The following is a 16,305-nucleotide window of genomic DNA, read 5'->3' as shown; positions in this document are numbered from 1 at the left end:
CTTAATATTGAGAAAAGTTCACTATTTTGAATATTACTTGTACCACATTCCCTGTAAATAATAAGCAGTCATCTGCAAATAGGCCAGCCTTTATAAGCTTATTCAAGCCAGCCAGCCAGCTGTTTTACAAAACAGATCTCATACTAAATCAGGGGTCCCCAAAGTCCCTCCTTGAGGGCCGAATCCAGTTGTTTTCAGGATTTCCCCAATGAATATACATTGAAAGCAGCGCATGCACATAAATCTCATGCATATTCATTGGGGAAATCCTGAAAACCCAACTGGATTCGGCCCTCAAGGAGGGACTTTGGGGACCCCCTGTACTAAATCATCCAGCTTCTTTCTATAGTACAGCTCTTTATAATAATGAAAAACTCTTCCCTTTTTACCAGTGTGCTCATTGCAAGGTGGGAAGGAGGCCTAAGACTCCGATTGGCCCAGGTGCCTAAGGCCACTCCTATGGGAGGGGCCTTAGGCATCTGAGCCAATCAGAGCCTTAGGCTCTCTCAAGTACATCCCAGAATGCACTGGGAAAGCCCATCATTTTGGAGTGGGGTGTCGGGGGGCCCATAGTTTGGGTCAGTGTGGGAGGTCTGGAGGAGGAGTGTCATCATTTGGGGGGGGTTGGGAATTTCTGGGGGGTGGCAGTAGGACGCATCCCTCCTGTCAGGGGACTTCACGGGGAGAGAGGTTCCCTGTTGTAGCCGCTCAGCTGATCACGGTGGTTAAGCATCTGCCCGTTAGGGCAGACGCAATTCTGTATAGGACGCTGGTGTGCGATTCTCAGCTGCTTCTTAGGTAGCTGCTGAGACCGGTGTTCTATACATAATTTCCCCCTTAGCGCTCAATATTTTCAGTGCCCATGATGCACTGGGGAGGGGAAGGTACGTCATTTGGAACCGGTAGTCGAAGCAGGAGCCTCTATGCTAGCTTCGTGCTTCCAACGTTTACACAAGGTCACCAGAATCACGGATGTACAGTACACTGGGGAATCCCTTTGGGTAAATTTGGCCAGAGGGAAGGACAAATGCCTGTATCTTGGCGTAGTATACAGACCCCCAAGACATCAAGATGACCTAGATATGGAATTAATCGGAGATATAGAGAATATCACCATGTGCGGTGACACAGTATTGGTAGGTGACTTCAACATGCCTGATGTGGATTGGGTCACTCTTTCCTCTGCTTCCGGCAGCAGCAGGAAGCTATTAAACTCTTTGAATGGAGCAAGACTCAGGCAACTGGTATTTGAACCAACAAGGGATCAGGCAATACTGGACCTAGTACTTACCAATGGGGAAAGTATCACAGAGGTCTTGGTGGGTGAAACTTTGGCCTCCAGTGACCACAATATGATATGGTTCAGTCTCAGGAAAGGTTTCACGAAATCTACCACAATGACCAAGGTTCTCAAATTCAAAGACACAAACTTCCAAAACATGGGAGACTTCGTTCACCAGGCACTACAAAGCCAAGCAGACACCGACACCGTGGAAGAAATGTGGTCAACTCTGAAAGCCACCATACAGGAAGCAACAAACCACTATGTTAAATCAGTAAGCAAACGGAGTAGGAACAACAAGCCACAGTGGTTCTCTACGGAGATCTCGGACATCATCAAAAAGAAGAAAAAAGCATTCATCTCTTACAAACAATCAGAGACACAGGACTCTAGAGTAGAATATCTGGCCAAGTCAAGGGCCGTCAAAGCAGCAGTTAGGGAGGCCAAATTCCGCATGGAGGAGTCTCTAGCAAAGAACATCCAGAAAGGAGATAAATCTTTCTTCAGGTATATCAGTGACAGAAATAAGAACTCGGGCGGGATAGTACGTCTCAGAAAACCAGACGGAGACTATGTAGAAACGGACTCGGAAAAAGCCCAACTGTTAAATAAATACTTCTGCTCAGTCTTCACCCGCGAGGCACCGGGAACCGGCCCTCAGTCAGAGACAAGGGTTAAATTAGTTGACCCATTTAGTAATTTCAAGTTTACACCCAGCAGCGTCTATTGCGAGCTGTCAAAAATCAAGGTCAACAAGGCAATGGGGCCTGACAACCTACACCCTAGGGTGCTCAGGGAGTTGGGTGATGTCCTAGCGGAACCGCTATCCGTGCTCTTCAATCTCTCCCTTAGTACAGGTAACGTCCCGATGGACTGGAAGACAGCTAACGTCATTCCACTCCACAAGAAAGGCTCCAAGATGGAGATGGCAAATTACAGACCAGTGAATCTCACATCAATAGTGAGCAAACTAATGGAAACCCTAATCAAACACCAATTGGATAGAATCATGGACGAGGAGAATCTACGGGATCCCCGCCAACATGGATTTACTAAGGGGAGATCCTGCCAATCCAACCTGATCAGCTTCTTTGACTGGGTGACGAGGAAGCTGGATGCTGGTGAGTCCCTGGACATCGTCTACCTGGATTTCAGCAAAGCATTTGATAGCGTACCACACCGCAGGTTGCTAAGCAAGATGAGTTCTTTAGGTTTGGGCGACACATTGACAAATTGGGTTGGGAAATGGCTTGGAGGTAGGCTTCAGAGGGTAGTGGTGAATGGCACCCCTTCCAAAATGTCAGAGGTGATAAGTGGAGTGCCACAGGGATCTGTCCTGGGCCCGATCTTGTTCAACATCTACATAAGAGACTTGACAAAAGGGCTCCGAGGAAGAATAACATTATTCGCCGATGATGCCAAGCTAAGCAATGTAGTAAACAAGAGCACAACAGACAATAATTCAATGGCAGACAATATGATGCATGACCTACTTCTACTGGAGCACTGGTCTAGGTCCTGGCAACTCAGTTTCAATGCCAAAAAATGCAAAGTCATGCACCTGGGAAGCCGAAATCCATGCAGGATTTACACCCTAAATGGCGAGATCTTGACAAAAACTGAAGCAGAAAGAGACTTAGGGGTGATTGTCAGGGAAGACATGAAGTCTGCAAATCAAGTTGAGCAAGCTTCATCCAAAGCAAGGCAAATCATGGGTTGCATACGCAGGAGTTTCGTCAGCCGTAAACCTGAAGTCATTATGCCACTGTATAGATCCATGGTGAGACCGCACCTGGAGTACTGTGTGCAATTTTGGAAGCCACATTACCGCAAGGATGTGCTGAGACTGGAATCGGTCCAGAGAATGGCCACCAGGATGGTCTCGGGACTCAAGGAGCTCCCATACGAGGAGCGGTTAGGGAAGTTGCAGCTCTACTCACTTGAGGAACGTAGAGAGAGGGGAGATATGATCGAGACGTTCAAGTACCTCACAAGTCGCATCGAGGTGGAAGAGGATATCTTCTTTTTCAAGGGTCCTGCGGCAACAAGGGGGCATCGGTGGAAAATCAGGGGCGGGAAACTGCACGGTGACACTAGGAAGTTCTTCTTCACCGAAAGGGTGGTTGATCGCTGGAATAGTCTTCCACTTCAGGTTATTGAGGCCAGCAGCATGCCAGATGGGACAGACATGTGGGATCTATCCGCAAAGAAAGATAGGGAGGGTCATTGGAGTGGGCAGACTTGATGGGCCGTGGCCCTTATCTGCCGTCTATTTCTATGTAAGGTACATCGGCAGGGTGGGGTGGGCATTCCTCCTGCCATTTTTTTGGGGTGGTGGGGGACAGAAGGGGTCCTCTGGTGACAGGAAGGAGTGGGCATCCCTCCTGCTGCTTCGCTGACATGGAGTGAAGAGTAGAGTCACATTGGCAAGAGGGAGTAGGCATCCCTCCTGCCATTTTCGCTGCCATGTGGGGGTTGCGGTGCCCTAACAGCAGTGACAGGAGGCTGCTTCCCCTGTCACTGCTGTTAGGGCTCTGTGCTTGTGTCAATTGTTCACTGAGCGATTGATCAGTCACATTTGAATGCAAATGCACACTTGATAGCGCATCGATCGCTGCTGGAGAATTGGCCAACAGCGGTCGAGTCGCTATCTTTAGTGCATCTAGCCCTAGGCCAGATAATAAATCTTTCTTCATATCGCATTATACTAATTATAGTACTTATTGCCAAAACTATGTCACACTTTAGCCGGTGGAAAGATCATGAGAGAATGAGAGAGCCCCGCCTGGACATTTGCCTAAGTAACAGCAAATCCAGAATACAAAATTTATAAGGGACATAAATTAACATGGGTTACATCAATTTCAGCTAAAGTGTGACATACTATTGGAAATGAGTACTGTTTGTATTGTGGGAAATAAAGAAATACTATCAATTCTAGTATGTGAGGTCTTTTGTACTTCCTCTTATAACTCTGTACATAGAGAGAGTGTAGTTCACGGTTTGCTCATAGCAGAGTAATTAGGACCTAACATAAGAATTGCTGCTGCTGGGTCAGACCAGTGGTCCATCGTGCCCAGCAGTCCGCTCCCACAGTGGCCCTTAGGTCAAAGACCAGTGCCCTAACAGATTAGCCTTACCTGCGTATGTTCTGGTTCAGCAAGAACTTGTCTAACTTTATCTTGAATCCATGGAGGGTGTTTTCCCCTATAATAGCCTCCGGAAGAGCGTTCCAGTTTTCTACCACTCTCTGGGTGAAGAAGAACTTCCTTACGCTTGTACAGAATCTATCCCCTTTTAACTACAATCAAGAGATTACAAAACTAAAAACAGGACTAAGAGAAATCAGTGGTCACACCAGAACCCCATATCTGTATGAACACTGGCACAAAACTCCTTCCCATGCTTCCACTACCTAGTTTGAATAGCAGCGCTCAATTGTCCTTATACTCCAGCCATTCTTTTCCAGCCCAAAGTAGCATGCAGTAGCTAGCCTGGGACTTCCCACTGCAAGCCAATGCAGTGAGTGCACACACTCACAATGCTACATGCCTTACAGAGGATTCAAGTGCAGCTGTTCTGAAAACCAAATTCTAAACAATTTGTGGAGCTTCATGTCTACAAATAGGGAGATAGTGGATGTTGTGGATGGGAAGACTGGTTGGGCTATTTGGCCTTTATTTGCACTCATGTTACTATATTCCTATAACCATAAAGTTTTATGACATCACAATGCAGGTGTAAAGAGCCTTAGCCAATAGGGAGAGGAGGAGATAGTGGATGCTGAAAATGGGCAGACTGGATGGGCCATTTGACCTTTATCTGCCATCATGTTTCTATAACCATAAAGCTCTATGACCTCACAATGCAAATGTTAAGAGCCTTAACCTATAAACATAAAGCTCTATGACCTTACAATGTAGGTGTAAAAAGCCTTAGCCAATAGGGAGCGGAGGAGATAGTGGATGCTGCGGATGGGCCATTTGGCCTTTATAAGCCATCATGTTTCTATAACCATAAAGTTCTATGACACCACAAGGCAGGTGTAAAGAGCCTTAGCCTATAGGAAGAGCAGATGCAAATGTTAAGAGCCTTAGCCAATAGGGAGAGGAGGAGATAATGGATGTTGTGGATGGGAAGACTGGAAGGGCCATTTAGCCTTTATCTGCCTTCATGTTTCTATGTCCTGCACCACTTCCACAAGTTGACTACATGGAAGTTACTCCTCCTGTTATGACTTTCTTGTTCTTCCATCCTGTTGAGTAATAGTACAGTGTTTTCTCTTTTGAGCTTGCCACTTGTTGCATAATCCTTTCTTACTCCTCTGCGCCAATATTCTACTTTCCAATTCTGATATACACTGCAACTGAAAGTCAGTTCTTTCCTTGATCTCATCTGTTGTATATTCAGTCTCCCCTTGAGCACTGCTGAGACATTTTTAGAGATTTCCAAGGTTGCCAACACTGTTTTCGCCCTTCAGCATAATCTTGGCTTCATCCAACTTTCCCTTATTGTAACTTCCCTTCTGTAGCTTTGCAGACTTATTCAACACTCTTCAATATTCTAATTTTTCTACCTTCCACTACCTTTCACACACTGGGTTCTGGCCCCACACTCACACTGCTTTTACATTTCCTTCTAGGGCTTTAAATTCTGAAGAGTTTAAGGGCTATCTGCAGGAGATGGTCTAACTTATAGCCATCCCAATGCCCAGAATCACATGACTCTCCAAAACTTATTTCCAAATAGATGTATTTGATACAGCCAGAAAATATTCCCTGCAGCAGCATCTGCCAATTACTTTGGATTTCTCCCAGGTACTTGTGACCTAGAATGGCCACTGTTGGAAATAGGATACTGGACTAGATGGACCATTGGTCTGACCCAGTATGGATATTCTTATGCTGCAAATATAGCATTTTTTACATACCCTTAAGGGACCCCTAATTAGCTAGAACAGAGCTGCCCAAGTCTGATTCTCGAGATCTACTGGCAGGCCTGGTTTTCAGGATATCCACAATGAATATGCATGAGAAAGATTTGTCTACACTGCCTTCTTGGTATGCAAATCTCTCTCCTGCATATTCATTGTGGATATCCTGAAAACCTGGTCTGCCAGTAGATCTCGAGGACCAGACTTGGGGAGCCCTGAGCTAGAATATAAGACATAGATGTATTTCATCTCTGTGCTCTATTTCCATACCATAGATAATCATCAGCAGTGCCCTTAGCCACGAGATAATGAATATTCACAGAACTGGACTGTCCAATGCGATGTACACGATCTTCTGCCTGTATGAGAACCTGGAGGATAAAGGAGAAGGGTCAGAGGTAGAGCCAACATTAATTTTTCCTCCACACTATGCAACGCTTTTATATCTGTGAAGGAAAGGCGGTATATCAAATAAACAAATAACCATAACCATGCTTTACTAGTTCCTAGCTATTGCTGGGTCAGTCTGGCAGATTGACAGGAGAAATTAGGTTCTTACCTGCTAATTTTCTTTCTTTTAGTCCCTCCACACCGGCACACACGGATGGGTTACACTCCTCCACCAGCAGGTGGAGACTGAGAACACACTGACTTTTGGCAATAGTACAAGTGGGCTATGCAGTCCCATCTACAATGGTCCCTGGTCAACATTAGGGCCGTACACATTCACAATAGTTACACCATGCCCCTGCAAGGATCCTTGCAATGCAAGGCATCTCCCCTGAGAATCCTGAAACATCTGGTCAACGACCAACCCCAACCCTTGGCGCACCAATAGACCTGCTCTTTACCAACTGCTCATTGATGCCAAAGCAATCACCAATTCACCTGGGTAGATACCACCACAATCGATGACCTATGTAAGGATATGCTTCAGCTGCCAGCCACTGAGCATGACTGCTTGTGGGCAAAATTCCCTCTAAGCTGTGTGGGAGTCCTCCACTTACATGCCTGCCAGCGGGAGTGCTGTTTCAATATCACATTTTCAATAGCAAATGTAGGGGTATATTCTTTGTAAGCTTATTTTGCTACACAAGAAATCACAAAACATTTTTTCTCTTTTTGTTATCTGTAACTATGACTGCTTGTACTGGCTGTGGAAGTTCCCTCCCCCCCTTCCTGTTTGCCTGTAAAATGAAATTTTGTTTTCCTCAGAAACGAAACTTAGCTTTCCTCAGAAACTACACCCATATCTAGCTTGTGAATGCGCATGCACAAAGGGGGGACTATAAATATGTGTTTGTTTACTGAATAAAGGGGACATCTCTTTGGATATGCAAACAGTCTGCATGTGTGTTTATTCTTTCTAAAGAGACCGTCCCCAGATGCATCTGTACCAGAGACGGCAGAGTATGTGAGGCAGTCTTGGGACCAGAACCTTTTCAGCAAGGGATAGACATGTTCTGCAAGACTCCAGAGGACCTGCTTGACCCTAGTGATTGAAAACATAAGAGAAGTACCAACCACCACTGGCTATAATGCAGTTAGAGGACTCCACACAGTTTAGATGGCATGTTGCTTGTGGGGTATTATTCCTTCTCCTGAGCAGTTCTGTCATGTTTGTCCTCTGTACTCCACCCTCTTGGGTTGTTCAGCATATTAAATTCTTTATTTAGTTCATCCACAGCATCCCTCCCTTCTCATCGTTACCCACAAACCTGGATACTAAAATAAATAGCTTAAACCATTGAAAAATACTCCTAAGGTCTTCTGTGCCAAATTAACCTAACATAGGTATATTTACTGCTAATAATATTTGTGGTGAGGTATCAGAATCTTAAACTAAAACTCTGATCATGAAAAGGGTGGACCTTAATATAATCATTTACAAATTGATGCATACTAGGAAATTGAAATGAATAAGATTTGACTTCTTTGGTGCTGAAAATCCAAAATGAGAGAAACTGATCAGAGCTTGTGCTCTTCCATACTCCCTCATCAAGCATTTCTAGACTTGTTCTGCTAAGGATGCCCTTTCAAGTCTGTTACTGTTTTTGCTTCCCTGCCCGTTCCAGGAGTGTGTTCCATCATGAAACCAAGTTTCTCGACTTTACTCCTTAGTCTACCCTTTCAGAGCTCCAAACCATTATCCCTTAGCTATTCCTTCCCATTATACAAGGCTTGCTCCTGTTTGTCCTCAAAACTTTATTTCAGTGTCTGTTATGACTCCTGCATCCCTTCTCTCTCTTTTAGGGTACACACCATGGCAAACTTAACACAAGGATTTTGATACAATAGAGGCAGTGCAAGCAAATCAATCTCATGCATAGTCATGGTGGATATGCTGGAAACCTGACTGGAAAGGAGGTACGCCAGGATTAACTTGGGGAACACTGCTCTACAGAATACATGAGTGACCACACATCTACAGGTCGGGTCAGCTTTTCCTAAACTTGGCATCCAGCAGCCCTCTGCCATACTGTGCCCAAAAAGGGCAATTTCTCCATGCTGCTGATCACCACTGCCAATATCATACCAGACAGCCATCAAAGTGGCTGGTCTTGCTGATATCTTCATCTAAAGTTTTTATTCAAGCATGACATCAAGCCTTTGATGATGGTGATCAGTTAAAAAAAAAAAAAGGTCAAAATATTGCAAAGCAGCCTTGGTAGTGTTATTAATTCAGTCCAAAAAGTTCTAATCAGTGATATGGATAAAGGTATTCCATGGGACAGCATTTGCTTATGGGCTATAGCTTGTCCAACTCTTAAATCTCATCTCATAGGGCTTTTGGTGCAGATACCTGCACCAGGTGTTGAAATGTAGACAACTGGAAAAGAAAGTGAAAGGTACAAAAGTTGGGCTTCGATAAGGAGTGCAACCAAGCTATACCGTATTTTCACGCATATAATGCGCATGCTTGTATAACACGCATACGCGTATAGCGCGCGGGTCCAAACCATTTGTGTAAAAAAAAATTTTTTATATAGCACGCACACGTGTATACCGCGCATGCTGCTATAACCTCCTCTCGCCACTCCCGCTTACTCCCTCTTCTGGCCTGCGAACCGGCATCCTCCCCACCGCTCTCATCACCCCCCCCTCCCCCGCGATCCTACATCCCCCCCAGCACCGCAAAGACATCGGTCGCTTATCCGATTGGGGACGTGCCAGTGCCAGTGCCCAAAGATCCTCCCTCGTTGGGCTGGGCTGGGCTGGGCGGTGCGAGGGAGATCCTCCCTCTTCCCTGTGCCGGGCTGGACTGGGCTTTGAGCATTTGCGCATGTTCAAAGCCTTCTGGTCTCGCTCTCTCCGAGATTCTCAGATTCAGAATCTCGGAGAGAGCGAGACCAGAAGACTTTGAGCATGCGCAAATGCTCAAAGCCCAGTCCAGCCCGGCACAGGGAAGAGGGAGGATCTCCCTCGCACCGCCCAGCCCAGCCCAACGAGGGAGGATCTTCGGGCACTGGCATGTCCTGTGCATTGGTGCTGGTGCCGGTGCCCAATCGGGTAAGCGACCGATGTCTTTGCGGTGCTGGGGGGGATGTAGGATCGCGGGGGAGGGGGGATGACGCGAGCGGGGGGGGGGAGGATGCCGGTTCGCAGGGGGTTGCCGGATCGCACTGAAAAAAAAAATTTGTATAACGCGCTCACACATATAACGTGCATGGTTATACTCGGTTTGTAAAATCGTGTATAACGCGCGCGTTATATGCGTGAAAATACGGTAATTTAAATTCCTTACGCCTGGATTCCAGAAGAGCTCAGCAAACACCACCAGATCTGCAGCAGAAAGAGTTATCCCCATGTTAGCTGCTGTGAGAGACAGCACAGCCACTTGACACTTCTCCGAAAACTGGAACTTCTGGCACAGGTTCTGACGCTCAGCCGAAGGGGTGCTGCCATCGATGCGAATGTAGCCAACTTCCTGCAGAGGAGCACATGAAAAACATTTTGGATTTCGCCATTTGCATTTTTTCTCTCAACCATTCTTTTTCTCTATAAACTTTTGACCTCCTCCACAATCCTACTGCCTCCTTATATAATTAAGGGTTATTATTTCGATGTAATAACAACAAATATGAAACCCACTGAGAAAGTCAGAGTTACTTCCTCGACTCAAAAGATACACCGCCTTCTCCTTCTGCAAAAGTGGAAAAATAAACCCTTGATTCTAAGATGCCACCGATTCTAAAACACATTCCCGTTTTGCAAACGGAGAAAATATGGTATCGATATAAGATGTATGGTATTTTGAAAATAAACAATTAAGGAGTGCGCCAAATATCACAGATTTCCATTCAGACACACCAAGACCGCATAATTTATCATTTTTGTCCTCAATTCTAAGACACTGTCGAAAGTAAGCCATACCTACTTTCTTCGCACATTGCGTAAAAGATGCATATCTAAAAGCAAAGCGATACAGAATATTACACCAACCCACCCAAATTCAATTGGGTATTATAAATATCACAATTTGTATTGTCTATTTTGGTTTAGGATTGCAACATTTTGTTATATAACTCTTTGATTTTTGCATATCAAGTTCACGAACAGGAAGTTCCAAACTGCAGGGATGGCTCAGCTACTTAAACATTTGCCTCCAACATCTGTAACATGCCAAGGGATTCATATTGTCAAACCCTAGCAGAACTGTACAGTCCTTGATCCTTCTACGGTACATAAAACAACATTCAGTTAAAACTAAGAACTGTGCAAACTGCATGCACAATGTAACTTGGAGGTACAGTGATCCCAACTGAGGGGCCTAGGGCTGTAAGTGAAGTGCACAGCCTGTTGCTCTGCCCACAACCTCTCTGGAGATCACAGGTAATAAAACAGGGCGCCTGTCTTTGATTCTGCTGTTCTCTTTTGATGTCAGTTAGTTCACTTTGATTTTCTTTTCAGCTTTGACAGTTCATTCAATTGTCTTTTGCACCTATTCAGGCCACAAGAGACCCTGTAAAGGCAGAGATGCCAATAGCTTTTGTTTGAAACTTGCCAACAAAAGAAAGCTGTAAACATTTGATTTATTAACCAAAAGACAGACTAAAAAGCGCCTGTGAAAATAAAACCAGGTATAAAAGCAACCCCCCAAAAACAGTGTATGACTCTAAGAAATCTAAATAATCCATCTCACCTTCCTCTTCAGCTCTTCACATACTGCATCCAGAACCAGCTTGTGATGAGCAAATACCAAGAACTTCTCTCTTCCACTCTCCAACAAATCCACAATGTACTCTCTGCGACAGAAAAAAAGAATCAAGTTACAGAAAGGAAGGTGGCACCGTACAGATCTGTACCCACACAAGACTGGCTTTAACTAAGCTCGCTGAATGACAGTGAAGCACGATTGAACCACTGTATGGATAAGATATGTGAGTGGATGAGCCAACATGGTCTCAAATTGAATGTTAATAAAACGGAATTTATGATTGTAAGTAAAATACTGGGTGTAACTCTGGACCAATGCCTCACCATGAAAGATCAGGTGGACTCCATAATCAAAAAGAGTTTTTTCACCCTCTGGAAACTTAAATCCATTAAAGCATACTTTGATAACTCTGTCTTCAGAATCTTGGTACAATCCCTCGTATTAAGTCAACTCGACTACTGTAACATCGTCTACTTATCAATCCCCCAAAAGAATATGCGACGATTGCAACTAGTGCAAAACACTGCGGTCAGACTAATCTTCGGTCTAAAGAAGTTCGATCACGTGACGCCATACTTCAAACAGCTTCACTGGTTGCCGATGGAAGCTCGTGTAAAGTTTAAGTTCGCCTGCCTCTGTTTTAAAGTTTTCTACGGTCTAACCCCTAAATACATCACTGACCTATTCTCCTTCTCAGCCAACAAACACAAGAGAAGCTCCCACTCGCACTTCGTTTCTCCCCCGGTTAGAGGATGCAAACTAAAAAAACACCATGAGCATCTTCTCTCACATAGCACAGTTACTTACCGTAACAGGTGTTATCCAGGGACAGCAGGCAGATATTCTTAACGCATGGGTGACGTCACCGACGGAGCCCTCGGTACGGACCTTTTTAACTAGAAGTTTCTAGTTGGCCGCACCGCGCGTGCGCGAGTGCCTTCCCGCCCGACGGAGGAGTGCATGGTCCCCAGTTAGGATAAGCCAGCTAAGAAGCCAACCCGGGGAGGTGGGTGGGACGTAAGAATATCTGCCTGCTGTCCCTGGATAACACCTGTTACGGTAAGTAACTGTGCTTTATCCCAGGACAAGCAGGCAGCATATTCTTAAAGCATGGGTGACCTCCAAGCTAACAAAGAGGGAGGAGGGATGGTTGGCCATTAGGAAAAAAAATTTTGTAACACAGATTGGCCGAAGTGTCCATCCTGTCTGGAGAAAGCATCCAGACAGTAGTGAGTAGTGAACGTGTGAACTGAGGACCAAGTGGCTGCCTTGCAAATTTCCTCGATGGGCGTGGAACGGAGGAAAGCCACAGAAGCAGCCATAGCTCGGACTCTGTGGGCCGTGACAGCTCCTTCCAGTGAGAGACCGGCCCGAGCATAGCAGAACGCAATACAGGCAGCAAGCCAATTAGAAAGCGTCCGTTTGGAGACAGGACGACCTAAACGGTTAGGATCGAAAGACAAAAAGAGCTGAGGGGATGCTCGGTGAGCTCTGGTACGATCAAGGTAGTAAGCAAGGGCACGCTTACAATCCAGCGTGTGCAACGCCTGTTCCCCAGGATGCGAGTGAGGTTTAGGGAAGAAGACGGGCAACACAATGGACTGGTTGAGGTGAAAAGCCGAGACCACCTTGGGAAGGAATTTAGGATGGGTACGCAGAACGACCTTGTCATGGTGAAAAACAGTGAACGGTGGGTCAGCAACCAGTGCATGCAGTTCGCTAACTCTCCTGGCAGAGGTGATGGCAATTAGGAAAAGCACCTTCCAGGTAAGAAGCCTGAGCGAAGTTGTGGCAAGAGGCTCAAACGGAGGTTTCATGAGTGCTGATAAAACCACATTCAGGTCCCAGACGACAGGAGGAGGCTTTAGAGGCGGCTTGATATTGAAGAGACCTCTCATAAATCTGGAAACCAGAGGATGAGCCGTGAGGGGTTTTCCGAGGATAGGCTCATGAAACGCAGTGATGGCACTGAGGTGGACTCTGATGGAGGTAGACTTGAGGCCAGCATTGGATAGCGAGAGCAAATATTCCAATACAAGTTCCACCGCTAAAGAGGTGGGTTCATGATGATGCCGGAGACACCACGAGGAGAATCTGGTCCACTTCTGATGGTAACATTGGAGGGTGGCCGGTTTCCTGGAGGCGTCCAATATGAGGCGGACCGGTTGAGATAGATTCTCTGGAGAGGTCAGCCCGAGAGAAACCAAGCTGTCAGGTGGAGCGAAGACAGATTGGGATGCAGTAGAGACTGATGCTGCTGTGTAAGTAGAGTAGGAAACACAGGAAGAGGAATGGGCTCCCTGGAGCTGAGTTGGAGCAGGAGGGAGAACCAGTGTTGACGAGGCCACCGAGGGGCGATGAGAATCATGGTGGCTTTGTCCTTGCGGAGCTTGGACAAGGTCCGCAACATCAGAGGAAGTGGAGGGAAGGCATACAGGAATCGAGGTGTGCGGAGGTGGAGACGTGCTAGAGGAAGGACCATCTGTCGAGCAGGAATGGAGGGATGTTTGAGCACCTGACGACAGAGATGGAGCAGAGTCCACTGACGATCGGAGGGAAGAAAAGCCCTCATTAGAGTGGTGTCCAGAACAGCTCCGATGAATTGAAGTCGCTGGGTGGGAAGTAAATGCGACTTGGGGTAGTTGATCTCGAACCCCAGGAGGTGGAGGAGAGAGATGGTGTGATGAGTAGCCTGTAGCACAAGTTGAGATGAAGGTGCTTTCACCAACCAATCGTCCAAGTAGGGGAACACCTGGAGGTTGTGAGACCTGAGGAAGGCCGCAACTACTATGAGGCATTTGGTGAAGACCCTGGGTGAGGAAGCGAGGCCAAACGGTAGCACCTTGTACTAATAGTGGCGGTGCAGTACCTGGAACCGCAGATAGCGGCGAGAAGTCGGATTGATGGAGATGTGAGTGTAGGCCTCTTTGAGGTCCAGGGAACATAGCCAGTCGTGCTGAGAAAGAAGAGGGTAGAGCGTGGCAAGGGAGAGCATTCTGAACTTCTCCTTGACCAGACATTTGTTGAGGTCCCTGAGATCGAGAATGGGACGGAGGTCTCCCGTCTTTTTGGGTACCAGGAAGTAGCGGGAGTAGAATCCCTGACCCCATTGATCCGGAGGTACTTCTTCGATGGCATTGAGAAGGAGGAGGGATTGAACCTCCCTCAGGAGGAGGGGGGTTTGAGATGAGTGTGAAGCAGACTCTACGGGAGGGTTGTCTGATGGAAGAGTCTGGAAGTTGAGAGAGTAGCCGTGGCGGATGATGTTGAGGACCCACTGGTCCGATGTGATGACCTCCCAACGGCTGGAGAATATGCTGAGACGACCTCCGATTGGTTGTGGAAGAGGTAGCGAAGGTGGAAGACTGGCTATGCCCTGGAGAGAAGAGTCAAAAGGGCTGAGACTGCTTTGCAGGCTGAAGAGGCTTGGTGGGTTGATTGGCCTGAGAACGAGCCTGGGCATGGTGCTGTTGTTGACGGGGCCGCCGAGGTTGTTGAGGAGGCGGATTGAGTGGCCTGGCTGAGAACCTGCGCTGATAAGACGACTGAGGTCGATAAGGTCGGGCAGGTGGAGCCTTCTTCTTCGGCTTGATCAGGGTGTCCCACCTGGTTTCATGGGCGGAGAGTTTCTGGGTGGTGGAATCCAGTGACTCTCCAAAAAATTCATCCCCGAGACAGGGGGCGTTGGCCAGACGATCCTGGTGATTGATGTCCAGGTCGGAGACTCTCAGCCAGGCCAGGCGGCGCATGGCTACGGCCATGGCAGAGGCACGGGAGGTGAGCTCGAAGGAATCATATATCGAGCGGACCATAAACTTGCGCAATTGAAGGAGGCCAGAGATGTGCTGTTGGAAAAGTGGAACCTTGCGCTCCGGCAGGTACTTTTGGAGGGCGGACAGCTGCTGGACCAAATGTTTCATGTAAAAAGAAAAATGGAATGAATAGTTGTTCGCCCTGTTGGCCAGCATGGCATTCTGGTAGAGCCTCTTGCCAAACTTGTCCATGGTCTTACCCTCTCTGCCAGGAGGGGTAGAGGCATAGACACTGGAGCCCTGAGTCTTTTTTAAGGTGGATTCAACAAGAAGGGACTCATGGGGCAATTGAGACTTGTCGAACCCTGGGATAGGGATGACACGATAGAGGTTGTCCAGTTTACGGGGGGCCCCCGGTACCGTAAGGGGGTTCTCCCAATTTTTGTAAAAAGTCTCCCGTAGGATGTCATGCACGGGAAGTTTGAGGAACTCCTTAGGAGGTTGTTCAAAATCTAAAGCCTCCAGGAAGGCTTGAGATTTTTTTGAGTCAGATTCTAGAGGAAGGGATAGGGCTGCAGACATCTCCCTGAGGAACTTTGAAAAGGAGGACTGCTCCGGTTTGGAGGTGGCATCGGGTGCCGACGGGTCCTCATCAGATGAGGAGGGATCCTCCTCGGTACCGGGAGGGGACTCCTCCCATAAGTCAGGGTCCCGGACCTCTGGTGCATGTCGAGACACCGGGGTGGAAGGTGCGGTATGGCGAGTCTTGGATAAAGATTTTCCAGAGCGCACCGAAACGGTACCAGGAGAAGAGGACCGGCGTCGATCCCGGTCCCGGGAAGTATGACGCCCTGCCTGGTCCCGAGGAGGATCCGTCGTGGTATGGGAGTGAACCACCGGATGGGTATGAAGTTGCTCAGCCGAAAGAATCGGCATGGAGGTGTTGATAGGTACCGATGGGGTGGATACCGGGGGCTCGGTACGGGGCTCGGGCCGGTCTGGTACCGAAAGGAGCGGTGCCAGGATAGTGGGCAACAGGTGCTCGAGCTGTCGCTGTAACTGTTCCTGGAGTTGAACTTGTAAGATGGCCGAAATACGGTCATCTAAGGGTGGCATCGGAACCGCTTTCTTTTGCTTCGGTTCCTTAGATGCCGCTCCACGCCCCGGCGATGAGGAGGCC

General features: G+C 47.3%; 1 protein-coding gene across 3 annotated transcripts in view; it reads right to left on the bottom strand.

The window, feature by feature from the left end:
- SMARCAL1 (SWI/SNF related, matrix associated, actin dependent regulator of chromatin, subfamily a like 1) overlaps nucleotides 1-16,305 on the bottom strand; it is a 128,808-nt gene that overhangs the window by 3,443 nt on the left and 109,060 nt on the right. For all 3 annotated transcript variants that reach the window (XM_033946643.1, XM_033946646.1, XM_033946644.1), the window contains 3 exons: nucleotides 11,359-11,461; nucleotides 9,961-10,143; nucleotides 6,486-6,586 (listed from right to left, as the gene is read on the bottom strand). In XM_033946643.1, the coding sequence (XP_033802534.1) occupies nucleotides 6,486-6,586; nucleotides 9,961-10,143; nucleotides 11,359-11,461 (387 nt within the window). The remainder of the gene's footprint in view (nucleotides 1-6,485; nucleotides 6,587-9,960; nucleotides 10,144-11,358; nucleotides 11,462-16,305) is intronic.

This window comes from Geotrypetes seraphini, chromosome 5 (assembly GCF_902459505.1).
Source record: "Geotrypetes seraphini chromosome 5, aGeoSer1.1, whole genome shotgun sequence".
In the NCBI taxonomy this organism is placed as follows: Eukaryota; Metazoa; Chordata; class Amphibia; order Gymnophiona; family Dermophiidae; genus Geotrypetes; species Geotrypetes seraphini.
The sequence above is the reverse complement of the archived record's forward strand: the minus strand, read 5'-3'. Positions and strand labels throughout refer to the sequence as shown.